Source organism: Anolis sagrei, chromosome 6, assembly GCF_037176765.1.
Source record: "Anolis sagrei isolate rAnoSag1 chromosome 6, rAnoSag1.mat, whole genome shotgun sequence".
Taxonomy (NCBI): Eukaryota; Metazoa; Chordata; class Lepidosauria; order Squamata; family Dactyloidae; genus Anolis; species Anolis sagrei.
Window position 1 is genome coordinate 96,122,209 of NC_090026.1, and position 27,049 is coordinate 96,149,257.

General features: G+C 39.5%; 1 protein-coding gene across 1 annotated transcript; it reads left to right on the forward strand.

Annotated features, from left to right (window-relative positions):
- Positions 1-119: 119 nt before the first annotated feature.
- On the forward strand, positions 120-23,146 carry ANKMY2 (ankyrin repeat and MYND domain containing 2). The gene is made up of 10 exons (XM_060782145.2): positions 120-387; positions 6,126-6,190; positions 13,452-13,590; positions 16,400-16,498; positions 17,014-17,174; positions 19,190-19,404; positions 20,217-20,352; positions 20,851-20,979; positions 21,517-21,658; positions 22,462-23,146. Exons 1-10 carry the CDS (start codon positions 321-323, stop codon positions 22,671-22,673), a joined length of 1,365 nt encoding a protein of 454 aa, XP_060638128.2. The 5' UTR covers positions 120-320; the 3' UTR covers positions 22,674-23,146.
- The last annotated feature ends 3,903 nt before the right edge of the window (positions 23,147-27,049 follow it).

Consider the following 27,049-nt stretch of genomic DNA (forward strand, 5'->3'; position numbering starts at 1 on the left):
AACTTGGGTCTCTTTCGCTTTGGGGACACCTTTTCCTTCCTGTACGGAATGAGGAACAACTGCTGGGGGGTCTGGGTTTCAAAAGAGGGAAGGGACCCGTGTTTTAGGCTCGTCGTCTCTCTTTTTTTTTTTGGGCGCGAGAGTGGTTCGGCCCGCGCGAGGTTGAGAGGTTTTTTGAGGCGGAGAGGAAAGAGCGGCGGGAGGGGAGATGTCCGTCTCGGGTGGCCGCGCCGTAGCTGGGCTTTGAAGGCCTGAATCCAGCCAAGGAAAAGAGGGAAGAAGGGCTCCATCTTGGGATTCCTATCAGGAGAAGGGCAGCCATGGCTCCCCCGAAGAAAGGCGACTTGAGCCAGGAGGAGAAAGAGCTGCTGGAAGTCATTGGGAAAGGTAAGGCGTGCGCAACGTGCCTCTGGCTGTGTCGGAGGGAGTTCAAGGGACAGCCAAGCCTTGAGGGAGCTTCACAATAAACAAGGCGGGCCTGGGAACGTCCAGAAGAAGAAACCAGGTCTTCCTTGGCGAGCCATTAAGCCATAGGCTCTCTCTTTTGCGCCCAGGAAGAAAAACAGGCAGTCGCTGTTCCTGCAGGAAAAGGAGACCCAGTGATTCTCAAACTCTGACCCTCTAGCTATGTGGAACTTCGACTCCCAGGAGCCTCAGCTGTCATGGCCAATGGCAAAGGATTCTGGGAGTTGAAGTCTTGTATTGTCGAAGGCTTTCATGGCTGGAATCACTCAGTTCTTGTGGGTTTTTTCGGGCTATATGGCCATGTTCTAGAGGCATTTCTCCTGACGTTTCGCCTGCATCTATGGCAAGCATCCTCAGAGGTGAGGTCACCTCTGAGGATGCTTGCCATAGATGCAGACCTTACCTCTGAGGATGCTTGCCACAGATACAGGTGAAACGTCAGGAGAAATGCCTCTAGAGAACATGGCCATATAGCCCGAAAAAACCCACAAGAACTGAGTTGAAGTCTTGTTTTGGACTTCACCAGAGATTGAGAAACACTAGCTCAGTGGTAACAACAACAACAACAATAATAACAACAATAACAACAATAACGACAATAATAATAATGTAAAGACTCTTGCACAAGCCAGCCAAGGTGGTCCCAGTGGTGATCAACACATTGGGTGTAGTGCCTAAAGACCTTGGCCTGCACTTAAACACAATCAGCACTGACAAGATTACTATCTGCCAGCTGCAGAAGGCCATCTTAATGGGATCAGCACTCATTATTTGCCGATACATCACACAGCCCTAGACACTTGGGAAGTGTCCAACATGTGGGTTGTTGTAGGTTTTTTCAGACTATATGGCCATGTTCTAGAGGCATTCTTTCCTGACGTTTTGCCTGCATCTATGGCAAGCATCCTCAGAGGTAGTGAGGTCTGTTGGAACTAGGAAAAGGGGTTTATATATCTGTGGAATGACCAGGGTGGGAAAAAGGACTCTTGTCTGCTGGAGCTAGGTGTGAATGTTTCAACTGACCACCTTGATTAGCATTTAATGGCCTGGCTGTTGTTTGGTGTGGCTTGTTAGTGCCTGGAGCAATCTTTTGTTGAGAGGTGATTAGATGTCCCAGATTGTTTCCCTTCTGTTGTTTTGCTGTTTTAATTTTAGAGTTTTTTTAATACTGGTAGCCAGATTTTGTTCATTTTCATGGTTTCCTCCTTTCTTTTGAAATTGTCCACGTGCTTGTGGGTTTCAATGGCTTCTCTGTGTAGTCTGACATGGTGGTTGTTGGAGTGGTCCAGCATTTCTGTGTTCTCAAATAATATTCTGTGTCCAGGTTGGTTCATCAGGTGCTCTACTATGGCTGACTTCTCTGGTTGAAGTAGTCTGCAGTGCCTTTCATGTTCCTTGATTCGTGTTTGGGCGCTGCATTTGGTGGTCCCTATGTAGACTTGTCCACAGACCTCACTATCTCTGAGGATTCTTGCCATAGATGCAGGGGAAATGTCAGGAGAGAATGCCTCTAGAACATGGCCATATAGCCCAAAAAACCTACAACAACCCAGTGATTCCAGCCATGAAAGCCTTCGACAATATGTTGTCCAACATAGACCCAATACAACAGCCAGCAGAGTGATCTTGTCTGCTGTGGACTCATCTTGTTGTGTTTCAAATAATAATAATAATAATAATAATAATAATAATAATAATAATCACATTCATGTTAAAAAACAAAGTATGGATTGTTGATGTTGCAATGCCAGGTGACAGCAGGATTGAAGAGAAACAACTGGAAAAGCTGACATGATATGAGGATTTAAAAATCAAACTGCAAAGACTCTGGCATAAGCCAATCAAGGTGGTCCCAGTGGTGATCGGCTCACTGGGTGCAGTGCCTAAAGACCTTGGTCTGCACTTAAACACAATCACACTGACAAAATTACCATCTGCCAGCTGCAGAAGGCCACCTTGCTGGGATCTGCATGCATTATTCGTTGATACATCACACAGTCCTAGACACTTAGGAAGTGTCAACAGCCAGCAGAGTGTCTGCTGTGGACTCATCTTGTTGTGTTTCAAATAATAATAATAATAATAATAATAATAATAATAATAACTTTATTTTATGCCCCACTCCCATCTCCCCAAAGGGACTCAAGGCAGCTTATATGGGGCCAAGCCCAATCAACAAGATCCTGGCAGCAAGACTTTTACAACGTTTTAAGCCCTCTCTGCCCAAGAGTGCTGGGACCTCATCAAGCTGCACATCCTAGGATCCCATAGCATGGAGCCATGGCTGGATCCCTTAGCCAGGATCCAATAGCATTGAGTCATCCATGCAGAACCAGCCTTAAGAGTACTTCTACACCAGTTGTTCTCAATCTGCGAGGCCCCAGGTGTTTTGGTCTACAACTCCCAGAAATCCCAGCCAGTTTACCAGCTATTAGGATTTCTTGGAGTTGAAGGCCAAAACACAGATTGAGAACCACTGATCTACACTGTAGAATTGGTGCAGTTTGACACTGCTCGGCTCAATGCAAAGAAATGGCTCACTTCAAAGGAATCCTGTGTATTATCATTTTACAATGTCTTGAGCTTTCTCTGTTCAAGAGTGCTGGTCCTTTACCAAACTACAACTCTCAGGATTCCATAGCACTGAGCCATGGCAAGTGAAGTGATGTTGAGCCGCATTTGTTTTACAGCAGGCATCTTGAAACTCCAGCCATCCTACAATTTGGATTTCCATCTTCCAGAAGCCCAGTTAACTTGTTCAATGGTCATGAATTCTGAGAGTTGAAGTCCCAAACAGCTGGATGGCTGGAGTTTGAGGATAGCTGTTTGATAGTGCCTTGCCAAGCCTCTTTTTGTGGCCTTTGATCCCTCCAAGCATCTTTCTGTTTTCCAGCCAATGAAAGTGAGTTGTGCCAAATAGCAATTCACCTTTTAAATCAATAGCAATGCTTCCCTGTACTATTCCACACCATAAATACTTACTCTTGTGTCTGTATCTCTTTTTCTGTCTTCGGCAGCAATTTATGCAGCCCCTGGATTGGCTGCAACTGTCTAACCCAATCCCTGGGCAGTTTTTCATTCCTCTTTTAGGGAAAGGTTCAGTGCAAGTCACACAAGTTGAGCTGGATTGCCAATGTGAAAACCCAATGTTTTGTTTACTGTCATATTGCACAGGCCTTGTCAGTAGCAGAACCTAAACAGCGTTCCTCCTTTGCAACCTTGTTGCGGTTCACGGTTTTATCTTTTTAAAAGCATATTGGAAACAAAGAGGCATTGCAGTCTCGTTTTGAATTCAGAATTTGCCTTCCTTTATGAATAGACTGGTGGTGACAAAGTTTCACCATTCTAGGCAGATTACTACACAGAGATCGGGAATAAAGAAAGCAACAAAATCGTAGCATAAATCACTACACGCACGTGTGTGTGAAATTGCATATGTTGTATATATATTGTAAAATCCATTATGTGCATAATGCAGCTTGTTGATATCATGAGAGCTGTTATGTGATAATCTGCTCTATTGCATGCTCAAAACAGAATCCACAAACTTTTAAGGCGTTTCTACTTTATTTGTCATTTTTAAAAAATCAGTACATATTTTTTTCATGTGCTATCAACTGATTTGGTATCAATTTTGCATGTGCTACTAATGTAGCCAATTTCTTAGGCAAAAGGTAGTCTATAAAATAAATAAAATGAATTCATTTTTCTGCTGCAGAAGATAGTAGTGGTCTTTTAAGAGATCAGCCACATACTCAGCTTAATTGGCACAGTAAGTCAAAACTTTATTCTAATTAGGAAACGGCTATTACATCAATATTTTTACAAGCAACACATTTAGGCATTGCTTGTAAGCGTATGGACAAAGCCAAGAAACTAATAATTTTAATCAATACATATTAGTTACAATCACCCAGTAAAAAGCACAGTTCTCCTGGAGTTACCACTCTATAAGTGTTCAAATACAGTTCATGTGAGTGTGTCTACATTCTTTAATATGTATACAAGGAAACTACAATCTGGTTCACTTTTCACAAGATTTCTCGTTTGTATTTAGATCATGTTAACACAGAACCATTACATATCTTAAACAGAGTCTAGCTTCATCCAGTTGTTCATCCCTAGTTGGTGTCTCCACACCAGCTCTGTTTAACAAGTAATAAGTCTGGTAGCAAAAATAATGCAGGCTAATTACTTCCATATTACTTCCATGCATTGAGGAGGAATATTAACCAGCAAAAATGTCTTTTAAACTTACTATGAGTCAGAAATCAGCACTGCAATTTCTGTAATAAACCATGAATCTTAAACTCTTTTTTCAAAAGCCATTCAATATATTGGTTCATGGGGTAGTGCATGTTTTCTAAATTAACTCATTAATGTGCCATTTGAGAGTTACAGCTTTAGTTTTGTTTTATACACAATGGAGAGATTAGCATCTAGATGTAGGAACACCGTTGTTCTACAGGCGCCCTTCAAGTTGACACAGGGTCCTGCCTTATATTGAGTCAAGCCATTAGAGCATTGAGTCCTGTGCTTTGCCTACTCTAATCTGCAGACTGGAACAAATTTCTTAATCTCTAACAACAAGTCACCATGACTATATTTAATTGTCTTTATTAAAGGTTTCTATTGAAGGCTTAGAAATGGCATAGTGCTTAAAGTATCTTTGAACTTAACCTATCCTATAAAGTTGGCATGATTTTTTTTTAAAAAAAAAAACCAAATTAGGCTTGTGTGAGCAAAGAACCACACCATCTTGGAATCCTTTGGAAAATGGAAAAAAGAGATACACAAAAAGAAGTGGTACCAGAAGTCCAAAAAAAAGTACTGTAAATGAAATTTAAGAAGCTTGAACCTGTTTCATATTTAAAAACACAGCAAAAGATCTTAAATATTTATTAAATACAGGCAGTTACAAATAAGTTGAATTTGTTTGTAAGTCAGAACAGATACATTTAAGTGTAAATCCAGATAGATAGATAGATAGATAGATAGACAGATAGACAGATAGACAGACAAACAAAGAAAGTTTTGAATAGTATAGGGAAGGGTTAACAACCCTGTGGAATTTCTTTTGCTATCTCTGCCTGTGTTCAGAAAATTTCACCTCACTTTTTATTTTATTTTTGAAAAAAATGGCTTGCTGTGAAAGCAAGGAATTGTGGTAAAGCTTCAGTGGAGACACCTTTTCCCTGAGATAATGCTTTCAGAAGTGAATTTTCCTTCCTAGGAGTAGTTTTCTCTCACTTTCTGTTGTCTCACCTCATAGAATCATAGAGTTGGAAGAGACCTCATGGGCCATCCAGTCCAACCCCCTGCCAAGAAGCAGGAATATTGCATTCAAATCACCCCTGACAGATGGCCATCTAGCCTCTGTTTAAAAGCTTCCAAAGAAGGAGCCTCTACCACACTCCGGGGCAGAGAGTTCCACTGCTGAACGGCTCTCACAGTCAGGAAGTTCTTCCTCATGTTCAGATGGAATCTCCTTTCTTGTAGTTTGAAGCCATTTCTTGTAGTTTGAAGCCTTTCTTGTAGTTTGAACCTCATTTGTAACTATGAGTCATTTGTAAATCTGATGTTTATAACTCGGGGACTGCCTGTACATTGGCAAATATTTATGGTTTCTTAGATTTTGTGATCTTTTTTTCCACCTTTAGGGCACATTGAAGAAGCTGCAAGACTACTGGGCAACAAGAATGTTCGTGTGAATTGTTTGGATGAGGTAAAGAACTGGGTTAAAAACATTTTTTCTGAGTTGGGCAAGTTTATATAACCAGTACTCATAAAATTCAGCTTGTCAGGTTTCCTATAGCAAAAAAGTAACTGGGAAGTATGACTTCGATGCAGCTGTTTTAGGAAGGAGCTCAACTACACTACGTCTTGAGTACATCTCAAAGTGACTACATTCAAAGTCCTTATCACTATCTGTGTTTTCTCTTTTACAAATGTTTTATTTTAGAAATTATGTAACATACCTAAAGAGAGATACAATACACATATTTTGTAAAGCTAGAATATTCATACCTTTTCAGCATTTACACAGAAAATAAGATGCACTTATGTAAAGAAGATATGTGTAATGGGGTTAATATTATTGTTATTAATATAACATTTTTTAACCTTTTATATTTTGTTGTATCTGTATTGTGTTGCACTATTGAGTGTGTCCTGTGAGCCACCCTGGGTCATAATAAATAAATAAAACAAATAAAGTTTTATTTATTTATTATGATACAAAAACACAGTATGTCACAGCAAGTGAGATATATATGCTGGGTTTCGGATCACAAAATCACAAGTCAAACACTTCCCATTATTATTATTATTATTATTATTATTATTATTATTATTATTAGATACACAACAAGATTACTACACAGCAAACAAGATCATTATACTGGCTGTTGTATTGGATCACATGTCGGACACTTCCCAAGTGTCTAGGACTGTGATGTAACGGTGAATAATGCATACCAATCCCAGTAGGGTGGCCTTTTGCAGCCAACAGATGGTAATTTTGCCAGTGCTGATTGTGTTTAAGTGCAGGCCAAGGTCTTTAGGCACTGCACCAGTGTGCCAGTGCCGATTGTGTTTAAGTGTAGGCCAAGGTCTTTAGGCACTGCACCAGTGTGCCGATCCCACTGGGACCACCTTGACTGGCTTGTGCCAGAGTCTTTGCAGTTCGATCTTTAAATCCTCAAATCATGTCAGTTTTTCCAGTTGTTTTTTCAAATCTGGGATTGCAACATCAACAATCCATAACTTTTGTTTTTTAACATGATCGTGAGGTTGGGAGTTTTGTGCTCCAAAACTCTGTCAGTCTGAAGTTGGAAGAAGTCAAAGTCTTCTTCCTCTTCCTCCCCTTCCCCTTCTCCTCCTTCTCCTCCTTCTCCTCCTCCTCTTCCTCCTCCCCCTCCCCCTCCCCCTCCCCCTCCCCCTCCCCCTCCTCCTCCCCCTCCCCCTCCCCCTCCTCCTCCCCCTCCTCCCCCTCCCCCTCCCCCTCCTCCTCCCCCTCCTCCTCCTCCTCCTCCTCCTCCTTCTTCTTGGCAAACTTCAGTTCTCCAGGTGTTTTAGACTTCAGCTCCCACAATTTCTAGCAGCCTACTGGCTGTTAGGAATTGTGGGAGTTGAAGTCCAAAACACCTGGAGGGCTGAAGATTGCCCATGCCTGACTTCAGTTTTCACAGTTAGCTTTGAAAAAAAATACTGTCTTTTGTAAACTCCATCTTCAGATATCACATTTTTAAAATCTCACGTTTCCCATATCTTAAAACTAATTCAAGAGCCAAACCAATATATTATATAGCAAGAAATTTTAAAAGTGGTTTATGTTCTTTAAAAAATACGTAATTGGTTGTCCTTGTTGGAACACTCTCCCATTTATTATGCATGTCTATTAAGTAGGCTACCGTTTGGGAATTCTTGAAACATATTTATGGTTCAGTTTTCCCATAGGAATACTTCTATATCATAGCACAGTTTGTACCTTTCAAATTAAAGTCTTGCAGAACTGATTTTGCTGGATTGCAGCCAATGGGTTAAGCATGCTTCATTTTGTTCTGGCTAATATCCCTGTAAAGCTTTTCCTTTAAAAATGAAAATGTTCAAATCTGTGTGAGAGCTATTCAGATTAAACAGTTCCTGGGGAAATTATTCTATGTTCTCAGAAATATATAATGGTAAATTAATGAAGTTTAAGCATTCATCATGACAATCCACCTCACTGAGACAGCCTGAACTGATCTCTATAATGTTTATAACATTTTAATCTCCATCAAAAACACATCTTTTGTAAAGCGAATAGCTCTCACCTACTCAGAACAGACTTCTACTGCCCAATTATTTCCCCTCTAATGTCAGTGGGGGAAATATTGGAGTCCAAAACCATTCATGTTTTTCCAGGCTATAGTCCAGCGCCCTAACAATCTGAGGGACTGTGAACTGGCCCTCAGGTTTAAAAGTTTGAGTGAGAACCCCTGGGTTAGATTTCATCTGGCAGGAGTTCCTTTATCAGGTAGCAGCAAAAGAACTGATGGGAAGCAGGCTCAGACCATCTACTCTGCTAAGAAACAAGCTTCATTTTAATTTCTTATTTTCCCTGAATCATTTCCACTCCAGCTGGTAGTCATAGGAACTCTTAACCTTTAAGAGTTGGTACTTGAATTTGCTTCTTTTTTTTTTCTTCCAATTTCATTCTGTTCTAGCATGTACTTGGCATCCTCTGGATTAAATGCCTGCATAAAGGGTCTCTCCTGTTTTTAGTGATCTTACGTAAGCCACTCCAGAGCTTTTTGCCTATAGGGCAAAGTAAAATACTTTAAATAACTAGATGTGGATACCTACTGCTACAAATCATGTATATATTGCATAGTTTCTTCTTGAGGATGTCACATGTATTATTTCCTAAAAATAGCATCATGTTATCTTGAACATCAGTGCTGGCTGCTTTTATTATTCTATTTTTGGGGTTTTTAAAAACATGCAATATGTAGGGATGGTCAACATTTCTACAGCTTTTTGTCAGGAAATTCTTAGGACCAGCATGCTCCCCTTATCTTTATTATAAATTTGCAAAACATATGTTAAGATAGGGAAATACCTTCACTGCACAGCTGCCATTCTATACAGGTGCCCCCTATACACATGCAGGAAGTACTCCTTAGTGGGCTTTATATGTAGAATGCTGTCCCTTACTTGGCTCACATGGGTTATATTTTCAGTGTACTGTAAATATCATATACTCAAGGGCAGTGTTTGGAATTAAAGTTATGGATTTTGATATTACCTGTAGATAAGTGAAGAGTCATTCCACAGAGATTAGAAAGCATCAGCATATGGAACCAGCCACCTCATTTGCCACTATTGCCATTTCCCAACATTAAAAAGGCCTCTTGCCACTTCAAGAAGAGGGTGACAAAAATGAAGGTGCTGGATTAAATTTTATTTTAAAAAAGAACCACCCCATTCTTTGAGTAGAGTGGCAAAAGACAAGAGCTCAGTCCGTTCTGGGAGAATGTAAAAGAAGAATGGACTCCTTTTACTCTCATGAAGCTCTTTGAAGGCAAGTGCCAAAGACCGGTGTAGTAAAGATGACAGGCCAGCACTGCCATCAATTGCAACAATCACCAACAAGGATGGAGGACAAGGGACAAACAACAAGGTCTGGCCCAAGGCAAGACCGTGAGGGGATCAGAGAACATACACACACCTTTAAGGCCAGGAAGTGGGGAGCTACCACTGTATGTTTGCTGCCTCCTAGTTTCTCACACAGAAATCCAAGCAGGAATCTCCCTTCCTCCCACAAAACCTTCCAGCAATGTGCAGAAGATTGAGGAAGTACTCCATCAAAGGACTCAGTGTCATAAATGATGGTGAAGCAGTAGCTTCCCCTGTGCTGGAATCCAGCATTCCCTCATGAAGCTGGAAAAGCTTGGGCACATCTGGAAGGTTAAATTGCCTCTGTGGCTGTCTATATGTTGTATGCCTAACTGGCATTGGATGTTTGCCATGTATATGTGCATTGTAATCTGCCCTGAGTTCCCTGCGGGGTGAAAAGGGTGGAATATAAATACTGTAAACAAATAAACAAATATGCAGTAAGTGCTTAACTTTATTTTTCTTCTTAATTATATTCTTTTTAGTCTCTGTAAAGAACAAATACATTAAAAGAACATTTTCAAACAGCCTGTAAGGAAAATTAAAACTTTTCTCTCTATAAACAGCAAGTGCTTGGCCAGAAACACCAAACTAGAGGGAATCCACATGTGACAGTACGACTGTTGTATTCATGAAGGACATGTGTCTGAACTTACTATTGAGTGTAGTGGAGGCTCCTCCTTTGGAGTGTTTAAACAGAGGATGGATGTCCATCTGTCGGGGCTGCTTTGATTGTGCTTTTCCTGCATGGCAAGGGGTTTGACAAGATGGCACATGTGGTTCCTTCCAACGCTATGATTCCATGATTTTAAGAATTCCCCAGCCAGTATAGCCAATGGTTATACTGAATGGGGAGGTTTGGAATTGTAATCCTAAGTGTGATTACAAAGTGTGACTCCTCCCATATTTTGTAACAAAATATGGTATAATTTTAGGATTACCAGATGAAATATGGGATCTTGTCCTTTTAATGGTTGTGTAAAAGAAGGAATTTCAACAGATGTTGCTTCTATTACAGCTGCTGAAATTCTCTATTCTAAAAGGCTGTGAAATATACAGTATCCATGTCCCTTATTTCACCCGTTAATCCTACTTAACTTTATCCCAATGCGGCCACTATGTTAAACATGGGGGAAAAAATGACAGCACTATCAATGGAACATAGTCTTTGAGTAGTTTAAACATGGGGGATGATTTTGTTCCCAGAGCCTAGTCATCCCACACAACACGTTTATGAACTTGCAGTATTCAGCTGAATGTCAGAGATCCCTTATATAAAGCCAGCTCTCAACAGCTTGTTCCTCTGTGTATTACAGGAACCTTGTGCCAAATTGGGCAAAACATTTCATTTTCAGCTGCATATTGCAGGTGGCATTTGTATGCATATGGAACTGTGAAAACAGATAACACTCATACGGCCCAGATGGAGCATATTGGATTTGTATGTATATATAAAGGGGAACAGAATATGCATGTGAGTCCAGGAGAGGACTGAGGAAATGCTGTTATAGGCAACCTTACTCCCCAACTATTTTAGTCCCCACTCTCTCAATTTATTTTCATTTTTAAAAATATGTCCTCCTGACATTTTCTACAGCAGTGATTCCCAACCTTTTTCTGACCAGGGACCACTTTGACCAGGGAGCACTCTCCAACATTAGTACCAAAAGGGTTACAAAGCAATTTTTGGTCAACTTTAGATTGGTTTGGTTATTTGGGGTGCTGATTCAGAAAATTGTATTGGATAGGCCACATCAGTTCTAGTTTCTGATACAGAACATATACCATTCAGTAGTTGCCATCTGCTCACCCACAGAAAACCATATTTAATAATTTAGAGCTGATGTGATCTATCCAAGGGGTTGGGACTGGTCAGCGACAGGGAAAGAGTTGCAAGCAGCACGAAAAGGGTGGAAATAAAATTAAAAAATAAATAGGAAGCAGGGTCACGGACCATATTTTGTCCTTGCAGCCCACTGGTGGTTCGTGTCCCACAGGTTAAGAAGCACTGTTCTACGGGGATGGGGGATAATTTCCCCATGTTTTGGGAACCCTTGGGCTGCTTTTAGGCCTGAACAAAGACTTCAACAAAGTAGTAAACCTGAAGTCAGATTCCTGTTTGGTGTGTGCATGGGTGATTTGTATTTTTTTTTAAAAAAAAACAAAACCTGAGGGTTATGAGAACTAAAGTCTAGCAAAGACCTTAGGTAGCCCTCAAACTGGCTGCCCCTGCTTTAGAGCCAAAATTGTGCTCTATGGGATATCTTCAATGTGACTATCACCCTCAGCATCATAGTGCTCAAGGTAGGTTTAAAGCAGCATCACATTCTCAATGACTTCTATATTCTGGGCATACCAGAAAGCCGAAAAAAATCATATCCCTAGAACTCCTTCCTTGCCAAAACTTCAGACATCATTATCTAAATACTGAAAGCAGTGTTGTCCAGCTAGACTAGATCACGTTTGGTTGAACATTTTGATACATGTCTGAATGTCCTGGTTTTTTTCTAAGCTGCACTCTTTGAGCAGAGCTGAGGAATATATGACCCTAGTTGATATGGCCAGTGGTGAGAACTAATTGCAGTCCAACAACATTGGTAGGACTCTACACTCCACAGTTTAGGTTTAGAGAATAATTTGGAATGTGCACACAGAAAAAGCACATTTTTGAGCACAGGGAACATGGACCAGCCTGTTCACTGTTTTGGAGTGTAACTCACATAATCTCTCACCATAGGGTATAGTGGCAATTATGGGAATTATACTCAAAAATATCTGGGAAAGCAGCAGGTTATCTACTCTCAAATAATTATACTTTATTGGCTTTATTTAAAAAATGTTATGATAACACAAATCAGTATTTTTTCTGTTAATAAGAACTGTGAGGTCATTTTAACCGAGTGATTGACCATGGAATGAGCTTCATCTAATGCTCTTGAGTGGGAGATGGGAATCGTGACTTGCTACAATCACCACTGATTCATTCCACATGATTCTGTAACCTTAATGAGAATTTCTGAGAGGATTCATTTGTACTTCTTCACCGCTGAGTCTACAAGGATTTCTCCTCCACCTCCATCCCATGGAAGATGACAATCCTATACAGATACAATGCTAAAATGTTGTGGAAAACAGGCTAATAGAATGTAGAAAAAGAGGAGAACGTTCAGGGGAAGTTCTTATTCTAAGCCAGTGATGTTACATTACCATGTTACAAGGGGGTTTATGCTTCATGTTATTGTTATTATTGAAAATGTTAAGTGTTTTAGTGTAGGGTAGTATTACATCAATCTCTACCTTTTGAAAAGACAAAATTTGAAATATTTAATATTGCTGCTCTGCAGATGCTGTTTTAATTGCTTAACTCTCCGATCTAGATAAAATGACTTTTCTAATTGCAGATACAGTAATTAGATCCAAAATGACTAATTGTTCCAAACATGTTTTCTCTTATAAAAACATTTTAGACAGAAAGGGTTTTTTCCCCGGTACTATTGTCCTCTAAGTATGCATTTGAAAAAAGGATTGTAGTTGTCCACACAGAAAGTAAGCTATAACTTTCTTCTTGTTACAAGCTTACATAGTGTCATTAAAGCTGAACACATACAAAGGTTTACTGTGAAAAATTGTGGTTCATGGAATATTTTCATGAAGTCGTGTAACAAGTGAGTATCCCATGGTTCAACCTTTTCATATCAAGGCCATGTCATAAATTGTCCCCTTCCCTCCAGTCCATGTAAGCAGTACCATTCTCATTGATCCTGAAATATGGCTGAAGCAAAATAAATATATTTTGACACTTTTGCATCTGTTTCTCCCCTAATTAGCATGGCATGACTCCTCTTATGCATGCAGCATACAAGGGGAAAGTTGATATGTGCAAACTGCTGTTGCGACATGGAGCTGATGTAAATTGCAATGAACATGAACATGGATATACTGCCTTGATGTTTGCTGGTCTTTCTGGTAGGTTTACTCTCATTAACTGTATATGTTGGAATTCCAGGATACTGTCAGCTTTAGCATTCACTGGAATTAGGGGCACAGGATCCCTGTAAAAGGAGGAAACTGTAAATAAAGAAATAGCTTTTTTTAACTTGATAGAAGACCTCTCTAGGAATTTCTATGTCTTTTAGCATGACTCTATCTATAGTCAACTTCTGCGGAAAGCTGAACACAGTGTCACATTGAATGATTTAATGATTCCTAGAAAGGTATTCTCTCTAGAAATCTCTCATTTCTTTAGCATGGCTAGAACAAGTTGACCATAGAGTCACATTGGTTGACCTAGAGCAGTGGTTCCCAACCTTTGGTCCCCCAGTTGTTTTGGACTTCAACTCCCAGAAGTCCCAGCCAGCTTACCAGCTGTTAGGAATTGTGAGAACTGAAGTCCAAAACACCAGGAGGACAACAGATTGTGAACTACTGACCTAGAGAATCCAAGAGATAACATTTTAAATCAAATATGTGAATAATCAAATCCACAAAAGTCAAAATCTCAAATGTGGAGGGATGAAAATCTCAAATGTGGAGGGATGTCTGTATCTGGCAAAAAGTTTGTTGAATTGCTGGCAAGGTCTCTCTTTTTAAAATTAAGACTGTAAATGTGTATGGGCAAAAATGATGTCACAGTCTTCTATTTATGTTTTGCTATTTTCCTGTTCTGTATGCAGTGTTCTCCAGTGCTATTTTTAACATTATATTTTTATTGTAAAATACTGTGAATGTCATGTTTGTTACAAAAATAATTAATCAGATCCAGTCCTGGTTTGGGCTAAAACCATACTGCTAGTATGAACTACCATAGATGTGTTGAATCCATGCAAATTATTTAAGTGGTAACTTACCAAGTTCCCATTTTTTCAGTGAGTCAGCATGAGCTGCAATGAGTAATTTGATTTATGCTGGTATGTTTCATTTCACCTACAACTAAGTAAGGGTTGCTGGAAATATAGCTTAACATTTCCTTCATTCTCGCTTTTCCTTTTGTGTTATTCTTTTAGATTTTGACCCTATTGGCAGTGGCTGTCACATTTGATACTGATTTCATTGTTACCCTGGAAGCCTTTTTAGATTAACAGGGGGCGAGGGAAAAGATGTAGATTAATACACTGAAATAAATAAATATGTCCCTTATGGATGGTGTTGGCAATATATAGGATGTCATCTGCTGGAACGTTTCATCTGTGCTGACTCAGTGGTTCTTAGATCCATTAGGAAATTGACAATGATTAAATGTAACATCACTTTTTTATACTTAACCAGAGATGTGGGAAGGTGTTTACATAAAACATATCTGGAGGACTACTTTATAGCATACAGATTACTAACACAGAATTGCCCCTAAGTAGGCAGATGGGCAGACGACACCATAAATGAGATTTTCAAATTGATGTTTAGTGGTTTCATACTTTAATTACTAATTCTGTGGTCAAAGTTAGGTTGGTTTTAAAAATGAAAGTAAAATTAAGCCTTTAAATAAATTGGGTTGGCCATAGTCTACTTTCAAGATATGCATTTTAATAGAAAACAGTTTTTAAACTACCTTATCTTTAGGCAAAAACTATAAAGTAGTCTTCCCTCACCTGGTATTGTGTTAAGGTACATCTCTTATTATCCCTTGCCAAGGAGTCCCTGGTGGCACAGTGATGACCGACAGGCCAGCAGTTCAAATCTGGGGAGAGCGGGTTGAGCTTCCTCTGGCAGCACCAGCTTCCCACACAGGGACATGAGAGAAGTTTCCCAGGATGGAAAAATATCAAACATCTGGGCATCTCCTGGGCAACATCCTTGCAGATGGCCAATTCTCTCACACCAGAGGCGACTTGCAGTTTCTCAAGTTGCTCCTGACATGGGAAAAATCCTTTGCCAACATGGTCTATGTAACAGAGATTACTTCATAGAATAGCCTTAGAGACCAACTTAAAGCTCTAGACTGGTTAATTCCATGGCTCTATATAATCAGAAAGCTATTGTTGGAGTTCGTTGTTGTGTGATTTCAAGACCTGTGCTGAAGGTGAAATTATCATGTAGCTTCATTGGCAAGATTTGTTCAGAATGGGTTTGCCATTGTCTTACATCAAAACTGACAGTCTCTCCTACCTCTTTTTAAAGCTTTAATTTCACAAAGGGAAGCAAATAAATAAAGAACAAACTCTTATTTGAATTGAAAAATAACAAGCCATGTTTTAAGCAATGCCATGGATTTCAACTGTGGTTTGAATGTGGGGATGGGTTTCAATATAATAATAATCCAGAATTTAATGAAGAATAACTTGCCTATCTGCAAGGCTGCCCTGAGTCCCCTTTGGGATGAGAAGGGTGGGGTATAAATATGGTAAATAAATAAACATTGTTATGGGTGAACATGGCCAGTTTATTCTGAGCCAGTGTCCAGCAAAGAAAGCAATCTGGAACTAGAAGAGAGTTAATAATTTCTTACTAACGGAAACTTTCCTTGCAAAAATCCCTGGGTTAAATTCCCATCATATCCAGGGAAACATGAGAAAGACACCTGCCTGAAACCACGGAGAAGTGTTGTTAGACCATGTATAGGCAATTTCATGTTAGAGGAACTAGTGGTCTCACTCTTTATGTAACAGCACTTTTATATGACTAATGTACAGTGACAGCAGCCTAAACTGCAATTTTATAAAGCTCTGAAAGGTTTAATTAGATTAGGGATGGGGAAATCCGCCATAAAAATGTACTTGAATAAGGCTTTTTATAGATTCAGAAAGATATTAAAATAAATTCTGCTTTCTTTTGTATTTAGGCAACAAAGAAATTGCCTGGATGATGCTAGAGGCTGGAGCAGATACAGATGTTGTGAACTCGGTGGGGAGAACAGCAGCCCAGATGGCTGCTTTTGTGGGTAAATGGAAGAATGGCCTTGAATCATTTCTTTGAGGCCATGCAATAATATACCTTGATTTCATTTAATGTATTTGTTGTACCTAAACTTTCTAATCTGAAATCTTCAGATAAAATACAAACTTTTCCAGAAGGATGCAATATTTCCTTGGTTACTATCACCACTTGGATATAGTTTGAAGTTTGAGTTGTAGAGTGAATTAGAAAATGCCAACTAAAGCTTGTAAATGTGGAAGTAATTTTAGAACTAGATCTGAAATGCATCTTGACAATGTTCTTTTGACACTGAACAGGATAGTTGTTTAGAGCTATTCATCACTGTGATCTTTAAACCTTAAAAAACCCTATCTCCGAAGCTTGGGGGAGGGTGGTATTTCTGCTTTGTTCCTCATTGGAATTTACTACAAAAACATGTCCATATCTCAAAATATAATCCGTGGTTGGCTAGCTGTATGCGTTACTTGCTCGGGTTTCTTCCTCCCATTTTCATAAAGACACACTGTTCTCTCCTTGTAGGTCAGCATGACTGCGTGACAGTTATCAACAATTTCTTCCCCCGGGAAAGACTAGACTATTATACAAAACCACAAGGACTAGACAAAGAGCCTAAATTGCCTGTAAAGTTAGCTGGACCTCTGCATAAGATCATTACAACTACCAATTTACATCCTGTTAAGGTAAAGTGCTTTTTTACTTTGACTTTACTTTCCTGTGCATGGCCTGAAAATGCAAAACTTGCTAAATGAGGTCACTCTTTCAGTGACATATTGAACCTATGAAATATAAGATTGGAAATGAAGTGAGATCATGTCCTGCATTAGATAGTGCTATTCCATTATCTAAGCCAGTTTAATGGGGCTTTAGCAACTCATTTTCACACGACACAGTAATATGTCCAGTGGACAGCAGTGAGGTTGCTCACTGGAGCGGCGTACAACCCCCCGGCTATGTCAGCTCCACTGGCTGCCAGTCTGCTACCAAGCACAATTCAAAGCACTGGCTTTAGCCTATAAAGCCCTAAACGGTTCTGGCCCAGCTTACCTGTCCGAATGTATCTCCTTCTATGAACCACCTCAGAGATTAAGATTGTCTGGGGAGGCCCTGCTCTCAGTCCCACCTCCTTCACAGGCGCTACTGGTGAGAGACAGGGCCTTCTCAGTGGTGGCCCCTCAGCTGTGGAACTCCCTTCCCAGTGATATTAGAACGGCTCCCATGAGAAAAAGGCAAGATAAAAATACAACAACAACAACAACAACAACAATAATAGGTGCATTTTTGGACTGTGATTCTCAGAATTATCTGGCCAGGCTTGATGGGTGATTCTGGAAGTTGTAATTGAAACTCTACTATCTATATGGGCGGCTTCTGCTAAACTAATACAAAAGTTCTTTGAATGTCACTAAATATAGTTCAGTGTATCAATATGAATTTAAAGCTAGGTAGTCCTACAAACACAAATAAAGCCATTGCTATACAATAAAACATAAAACTGTTACATTCACAGTAAAAAGATTTTTCTTATTCTTCCTTTGAAAGATGAATTGACTCCTCATCTCATACACAATAATTGTTTTATTTCTTTACCAAGGATAAGTAGATAAAGAGCCCCTGGTGGCGCAGTGGGTTAAAGCCCTGTGCTGGCAGGATTGAAGGCCGGCAGGTCGCAGGTTCGAATCCGGGGAGAGGCGGATGAGCTCCCTCTATCAGCTCCAGCTCCTCATGCGGGGACATGAGAGAAGCCTCCCACAAGGATGATAAAAACATCTAATCATCCGGGCATCCCCTGGGCAACGTCCTTGCAGACGGCCAATTCTCTCACAACATGAGCGACTTGCAGTTTCTCAGGTCGCTCCTGACACGACAAAAAAAAAAGTAGACTCTAAATCCACAAACACAAATAAAGCCATTGTTATACAATAAAACATACAATTGCTACATTCACAGTAAAAAGAATGTTCTTATTCTTCTCCTGAAAGATGAATTGACTCCTCTTCTCATACACAATAATTGTTCTTATATCTTTACTCAACCTTAGTAAAGCGATGGCTTTATTTGTGTTTGTGAATTTGGAGTTCTACTCATCCTTAGTCTTTTTTTACATTCATCTTTTTACTGTTAATGTAATAGTCTTATGTTTTATTGTATAGTATTGGCGTTACTTGTGTTTGTATAACTACCTAGCTTTGAATTCATATTGATACATTGAACTAAATATATGTTTGGTGACATTCAAAACTTTTGTATTACTGTAACAATGGATGCTTGTCTTTGTAGTCCCAGGGAACCCATTTTCCTTTATACTGCTTCTGCTAAACAAAATCTCTTTGAGGTGTTGTATCAAAATGAGGCTCTTGGGGGGGTTTGTGACAATTTTATCTCTGGGAATAGGTCCTGTGAAGCACTGTAGTTTAAGAAAGGAGCTAGTCTTGGCCTCTTAGAATTTTTTTTTATTGTTTTTCAATGTTTAAAGAAAGATTTATTTGACACAATCACATTCTTATAATACATATGCAGCTATTTTGCCATGTAAAAAGTCAACTTCACATTGCCTATCAAGTTCCTTTAAGTAAAGCAAATATATATGTAAAGAAAGAGAGCAACAAGTTAGCTTTAGCACCTGCGTTAAATAATCTATGCCGGAGGGGGAAACCACTTGATTGGTCCATTTACTTTTTGTTAATGTTTCCTATAGATAGTGTTGCTAGTGAAAGAAAATCCACTTCTGGCAGATGCTGAAGCAATGCAGAAATGCTACAAAGTTTTGGATCTGATCTGTGAGAAGTGCATGAAGCAGAGAGATATGAATGAAGTACTAGCCATGAAAATGCACTACATTAGCTGTATTTTCCAGAAATGCATTATGTTTCTTAAGGAACGAGAAGATAAATTGGATGGATTAATTAAAAGGTATGGTTGTAACATGAATGAGTTTGAATCTCTCAGAATAACTGGTTGTACTAAAGTATTTCTTTGTGGCATCATCCAGTAGCTTTCCATTGATGTTCTTTTGGAAAATACTTGAGCTCCATCTCAGAATCTGGAGCCATAGAATCATAGAGTTGGAAGAAACCTCATGGGCCATCCAGTCCAACCCCCTGCTAAGAAGCAGAAAAATTGCATTCAAAGCACCCCTTACAGATGGTCATCCAGCCTCTGTTTAAAAGCCTCCAAAGAAGGAGCCTCCACACTCCAGGGCAGAGAGTTCGACTGCTGAAACAGCTCTTACAGTTAGGAAATTCTTCCTCGTGTTCAGGTGGAATCTCCTTTCCTGTAGTTTGAAGCCATTGTTCTGCATCCTAATCTCCAGGGCAGCAAAAAACAAGCTTGCTGCCTCTTCCCTATTACTTCCCTTCACATATTTATACATGGCCATCATGTCCCCCCTGCATTCAGGGGACTTTCAGAGATCTTGGGAGTAGGGTGAAGCCTTGGCATTCAGAATATTTCAAATAGCTACAGTTAAAGATGCCACATTTTTGTAGCTGTATAAAAGGATTCAGCTATGCACAACACAGAAAATGTATTTCATTTCTTTAATTTCATATAAACTATATTTAAATTTAGAAGTACATTTTCCATGTTGTGCATAGTTTTCTGTAGCTTTCTTTTTGATACTAGAGATACCCTTTTGGAGCATTAAATCCTTTTTTAGGTGATTATATAGGGAAGGAATTTTTCCAATAGTCTTAACATGACCTTTCATATTTTAATAATTCCAGCTTACTAAAAGGCAGAGATAAAGATGGCTTTCCAGTGTATCAAGAGAAGTTAATCAGAGAATGTATTCGAAAATTTCCTTACTGTGAAGCTACCTTGCTGCAACAGCTAGTGAGAAGTATCGCTCCAGTTGAAATTGTGAGTGTCTTTTTAAAGTTCATCTATTTTTATTCATCTTCAATAAACATTCACACCACTTTTCTTGCATGGCATTCAGATAATTAGGTTTATTATGGTTCCTTTGTTATATGTTTGTATTCCTCTAAATATAGTAAGCATCCTACAACCCTCCTCCAGAAATTGCTTTATCCTTCACTGGGCATCTTTGCCAATATGTGCAAATCATTGTATAACAATAATAACTAGTGTCTTTCACACTTTTAATAATAACCAATAACTGAAAGAAGAAGAAAACAATTCCCATTTCATTTATCACATGCACAAGGAGTTCTAAAAATGCTAACATGCACACTGGAGATAAATTTATCTCCTAAATCTGGAGTTTAAATAGAGTAAATACACTTCTAATTGATTGGGGTGTCTATATATCCATGCAGGCTTTTTTTTTTCTTTTTTTTCTTTTCATTTTTTTTGCTGCATTCTAACTAAATGTTTTCCTTTCCTTTGCACCCCCAGGGATCTGATCCTACAGCTTTTTCTGTCCTAACACAAGCCATAACTGGACAAATGGGCTTTGTTGAGGCTGAATTTTGTACAGCATGTGGGGAAAAAGGTGCAGCCAAAAGATGTTCAGTATGCAAAATGGTAAGAATTTACAGGTAAATGCTACTAAATGTTTCAGATTTCAGTAAGTCACATAGCCATTGCCATCATACAGAGAGTTGCCATATTATCCTTTACTATGAAAAATAAGCTGGAATACGTAATGCAAAAATGAGCATGTAACTACTAGTTGTTGTTTTGCACTGGATGAGCAAATACAGAACAGTAGAATTACATTTACTGAGTTAAGCTACTTATTACAAGATTTAGAATTCTAATTTTTCCTAGAAATAAAAAGACAAACCCTGGACCATTCAAATGTGGGTATATTGTTTTCTGTTAGACTACATTCTCATCTGATTTCAGAAAAAAAAAAAACAGGGTCCATCCTGGATAATGCTTGACTGAGAGATCACTGAGAATTTCTAGACAGGGCCAGGGAAAAAATCCCACCTAAAATTCTAGAGAACTGCAGCTGGTCAAAGTTGACAATACCAAACTAGATGAACCGACTCTTTATATACAAAAACAATTTCTTGCGTTCATATCAAAATAAGTACATGCTCCGTCTTTTTTCAGGTGATCTACTGTGATCAGAACTGCCAAAAAATGCACTGGTTTGCACACAAAAAAGTGTGCAAGATGCTAAAAGAGACCCATGAGAAGCTGGAGCTGGAAGCTGCCAAAGAAAGAAAGGAAGAAGAAAAAATGCAAAAGAGAGGTGGGGATGCCTTGTTACCATTACCATAACATTCCCATCATGTCCCTCACAGTAGAAGTTGAGAGAGTATTCAGGACATTGCTAAAATGTATTCCTGTTTTGTATATAAGAAGGAAGGGAAGAATCCTGGTCATATTTCAGCGAACAATACCCATTATGGAGGGGTTCAGGGATTTCAACAAGAGCTTAACTACTGATCCTTTTAGGAAGTTGAGTTCTGCTATGTTGTAAGGAGGCATTGACTACCCCTTAAACCCACTCTACCTGTCCTCCTTTGGCTTCTTTTATGAGCCAGAAGGGGCAAAGATCTAGTACACATGTGGTGGCTCTAATCTCTCCAAGAATCCTGTCCATATCCTCAGGCTCCACAAATTGAGAAATGCATTGGAGAAACAGGAGCCAAGTTTGTATCCTCTGGAAATCTACTACAGCATCCAAGTCAGAGTGAATCTGAGCAATTTTATCTGAAAAGTGCTGTACAAATACTTCATAGTGAGCTATTAGGTGATCTCAATTTTCTACTTGAGTAGTGTGTAAAAAACTTCCAACCAGTCAAATAGTTCTGCTGGATAGCTCTTTCCAGATGCAATGTGGCAGCAAGTAACAGTAACTTTTCTGCCCACACTGCCATAGAGTAGGCTGTGAAATAGACTCCAGTCTATGTTCATTCAGACTCTTTCTGAGTCTTCTGCTAATGTTACTTCCCTGTGTGATGGTTTTACGAGTAGCTTCTTATACAGTTACTGATTGCTATGTTTTATTCTATAATTTTCATGCTATATCTGTGTGACTTTCTTCTGCAGAAGCAGCTCAAGCCACAGAATCAGCTTTAGCAAGTGAAGAACCGTTGGTGTCTGAATCTGGGGATAATAAAGAAGGAGAACTAAATTGTGGTGAAGACAGAACTGAACAGATGATTCCTAGTAAAAAAGCATCTGCAGCCATTCCTCAAGCTCAAGAGGAGATTAATTTAGAAGATATTGCAATTGCAAAACCAAAAGAATCAGAAGAGTGAACAACCCTTTTTGGAGATGTCCTCTAAACCCTAGTTTCATGATACATACAGACCATGAGTTATGATTACAAATCTCACTCCAGCATATTTTATGGACCACCATATGTTAGCTTGTTTGTCCACTGCAGCTGCATTATGCCAACCTAGATTGTGAGAACAAGCACTTAACTATCTGGCTAAAACTATAATGGCATACCCATCTGTGATTGTACCTATGTGAAGCAACAAAATTTTGTTGAAGCTAAAAGAAAGCTGAGTGCAAATTAAAATGTCTTATACTTAGTCAAAGCAATGTATCTAAGTTAAAATTATCTTCAGCTTTGGATAAAGTACAGTTCCAATAACTGCTGTAATTGTGTTACTATGTATGCTGCAACAGCTGAAGGTAAAAAAAAAAGTGCAGGGTTGTTACCTAGGTTTTGAGAATGAATTTTTACTACATGTCTGTCTCCATTAAAGAGTGCTGCTATTCAGTGTTGTCTTAGTTTGCTTAAACTATCTTTTTCTAACTTAAATTGGTCTAACATTCTCATTTATAAAAGATCACATTTTTAATAATAATAATAATAATAATAATAACCTTATTCTTATACCCCGCCACCACTATTCAGTGTTGTCTTAATTTGCTTAAGCTATCTCTTTCTAACTTAAACAGGTCTAACAGTCTCATTTATAAAAGATCACATTTTAAATAATAATAATAATAATAATAATAATAATAATAATAATAATAACTCTATTCTTATACCCCACCGCCACCTCCCCGAAGGGACTCGGTGCGGCTTACATGGGACCAAATGTCCATAAGACAATAAAAAACAATCCATCAAACAAAAACACAAGAACATAATCAAATGGAGCATTTGTCCAGTTATAAGTAAAGTAAAGAGACATAAACATATGAAACATTCGCATCCAATCAATGCTCAAATCCAGATCCAGGAATCAGGGTTACTAAAATGGGCATGACCTGGCTATCAAAAGGGACAGTGCAAACAGCAAACTATAGGGCTGTGGAATTGAGTGGGGTAAACAGAGCAAAGTCCTATCTGGTTATCTAGGGACTGAGCATTTATAAATGGGGCTAATCATTCTCGAATGCTTGCTGAAACATCCAAGTCTTCAGCTCCCTGTGAAAAGAGGACATTGTGGGGGTTTGCCTAATCTCCTTGGGGAGGGAGTTCCAAAGTCAAGGGGCCACCACCAAAAAGGCCCTCTTCCTCATCCCTACCACACACACTTGTGATGGTGGTGGGAGTGAGAGAAAGGCCTCCCTGACAGATCATAGAACCTGAGCCGTTTCATAGGGGGAGATGCGGTCACGAAGATAGGCAAGGCCTGAACTGTTTACGGCATTGTAGGTGATAATTTGCACTTTGAATTGGGACCGGAAGTTGATCGGCAGCCAGTGGAGCTGCTCAAATAGAGGTGTCATATGCTCTTTATAATTAGCTCCAGTTAGAAGCCTGGCTGCCAATTTTTGCACTACTTGCAGTTTCCGGGCCATCTTCAAAGGCAGCCCCATGTAAAGTGTATTACAATAATCCAATCTGGATGTGACCAAGGCATGGACCACCGTGGCCAAGACATGTTAGTCTGTTTCACATTAACAAAAGAGTGAGTCTTATGACATCTTGAAATAGATTCAGTTTAGGTCATTGGGTTACAATATATTTATGGCAGAGTCTCTTGGATTAAACTGGCAAAGCAGTGTCTTGCTACACTTTGGCAAGACGTATCACTGGCTTTTTGTTGTTGAAAGCATCACTAAAATCCTGACGTTTCAAATAATATTTACAGAGTGTCTATATTAAGGTCAAAGAGATTTGTTTCACCAAGAAAACTGGATATTGAGTGTTGGAGACAGGGAGAAGTGCTGTTAAGGGATTGAGACACTTCTATTTATATCCCGAATATGTGAAATTTCTATCTTTAGCAGACAGTGATAAAAATAGATCTACTCTAGGGGCAACAGTTATTACTACCAATTATATAGGTTTATTTCTTCATCCTTACAGATCCTCATCATGTTTGAGAGTGAAGTTTTACTATGGCCTCTCAAATTTACAGGAAATGGGATAAAAGCAATCCAAATAAAAGGGTAAGAGCAATCCTTTCTTGCTTTCTACGTTGGACAAATACTTGACAGCTTATCATGCAGTAGAGCAAAGCAGCTGAAGTTAACAAGTGATTGCTCATTCTGTCACTCATTTTAAGAAACAGCTTGGATTCAAATAATATTAAAGAGAAGTATTCACTGATATGTGAACATTGCATTAAGTAGAAAGAGTTAATTAAGTACTCCAGTGAACTGTGTGTTAAATTATATTTAAAAAAACCCAGCTTGGTCTTACTAAATGTAGGATCTTGAAAAATTCAGGAACTGATTAGGTGAATTGAACTACTGCATGGGTCTGAGGCATCTTAGCAAGTGGTAGGTTCCAAGTTCCAGTAACATTTAATTCATCTACAGCAGTGGTTTTCAACCTGTGGGTCCCCAGATGTTTTGGCATTCAACTCCCAGAAATCCTAACAGCTGGTAAACTGGCTTGGATTTCTGAGAGTTGTAGGCCAAAACACCTGGGGATCCACAGGTTGAGAACCACTGTTCTACTACAGCCTATTGAGAGATACTGTTTTGGAAAGAGTAGTAAGTCCCTCCTTTACAGATTTCTTCAGCAGTTACACTTCTATCTGGAGGAGTGTTTCATGCCTTGTCACTCTACCTAGACCAGAGTGTATGCCTCTTTGAGTAAGAGAGTACTCTACTCCAAAATCATTGTGGTTCTCTGAGCTACCCTACAAATGCAGTTGGAGAAAGTCTGTATTTAGTTCATAGAGTCAGAGTTGCACATCCACTGTCACTGCATATGCAGGCACCAGCCAATCCATTTGCAGTGCCAGAAATACAGCTTAATGGTGTAACCTTGACAGCCACCTCTCCACAAAAGTCAACATTGACACTGAAATACAACATTGCCTGACCTCTGAACTTTTCTAAATGAAGCACAGTGTTTGAGGACCAGGACATCCGTAGGGAGACCAAGGTGCTTGTTTATAAAGCTATTGTTCTCCCAACCCTGCTATATGCCTGAAAAACATGGACTATCTACAGATGTCATACGCAACTCCTGGAACAATTCCATCAGTGTTGCCGCTGATAACTCTTGCAAATCTCTTAGGAAGACAAGCAGAGAAATGTCAGCGTGCCGGAAGAAGCAAAGACCACCAGCACTTAAGCGATGCTTATCCACCATCAACTCTGCTGGACCGGCCACGTAGTCTGAAAGCCCAATCACTGTCTCCCAAAGCAGTTATTCTACTCCAAACTCATGAACAAAAAATGGAATGTTGGAGGACAGGAAAAGAGATTTAAAGATGGGCTCAAAGTCAACCTTAAAAACTGGCATAGACACTGAGAACTGGAAAGCCCTGGCCTTTGAGTGCTCTAGCTGGAGGTCAGCTGTGTCCAGCTGTGCTGTAGTATTTGAAGAGGCACGAATGGAGGGCAAGAGAGAGAAATGTGCCAAGAGGAAGGCACATCAAGCCAACCCCAGCCGGGACCTGGAAACCGATGCCCTCACTGCTGGAGAACATGCGAGTCAAGAATAGGGCTGCACAGTCACCTACGTACCCGCCAGCAGGACACCACACTTGGAGGGATCACCTAAGTAAGTAGGTAAGTATATGTGAACATTAATTCCTGGCTGCTGTGTATCTGTGTCCCCTTTCTGAAATCAGTTGGCAGTGTATTTAGTTATTTATTCTGTGTTGGATTTGAATGCTCAGCATTCCCATTCAATATGGGAATCGTGTAGCACAATTAACATATAAAATTACTTATAGAATCTCAACCACAAGCACCTAGTCCTGTTGGATCAGTTACGCCAATGAGTATTTAACATTGTATTTACCCATGTATGCCATTCAGAAAGTGGTGTCTTCACTTCTGCTTTGCTAAAGAATGTTTTCAGAACTTTAACTGCAAAGATAATCTCTGAAACAGTTAGGGTTGGCGTGGAACATATATTCCTTAAAATTCCAGCTTTCTTACTGGCTTTCTCACTAGTAGTCAGAATTGGGAAAGGAAAAACAAGACATATAATCATATCACATTGGGCTGAGGATTCGCCATGCATAATGGCAAATCCATGGGGATCCTGGAGAGGGGCATGGATAATCCATCCCATTACTCCTAAGGTAACACAGGAAGCCTCCTGAGTTGCCATAGTGATGGCATGTGTTGCTTCCTCTCCTCTTTCACCTTGGAGCCCGCTCAGAAATTGGTGTGCATCAAGGGAAGGGGTCTATGATAAAAGGGTAGAAGAAGTGATGTCTGATGAGTGCTGTTGCCCCACCAAGCCAAAAATCCCAGG

Bases quoted from the DNA above. Each gene is read 5' to 3' on its own strand.
- ANKMY2 (XM_060782145.2), top strand. From the start codon at position 321: ATGGCTCCCCCGAAGAAAGGCGACTTGAGCCAGGAGGAGAAAGAGCTG. The intron at 16,499-17,013 runs GTAAATGGAAGA...CTCTCCTTGTAG, and splicing joins CCAGATGGCTGCTTTTGTGG to GTCAGCATGACTGCGTGACA. The intron at 21,659-22,461 runs GTGGGGATGCCT...TTTCTTCTGCAG, and splicing joins AGAAAAAATGCAAAAGAGAG to AAGCAGCTCAAGCCACAGAA.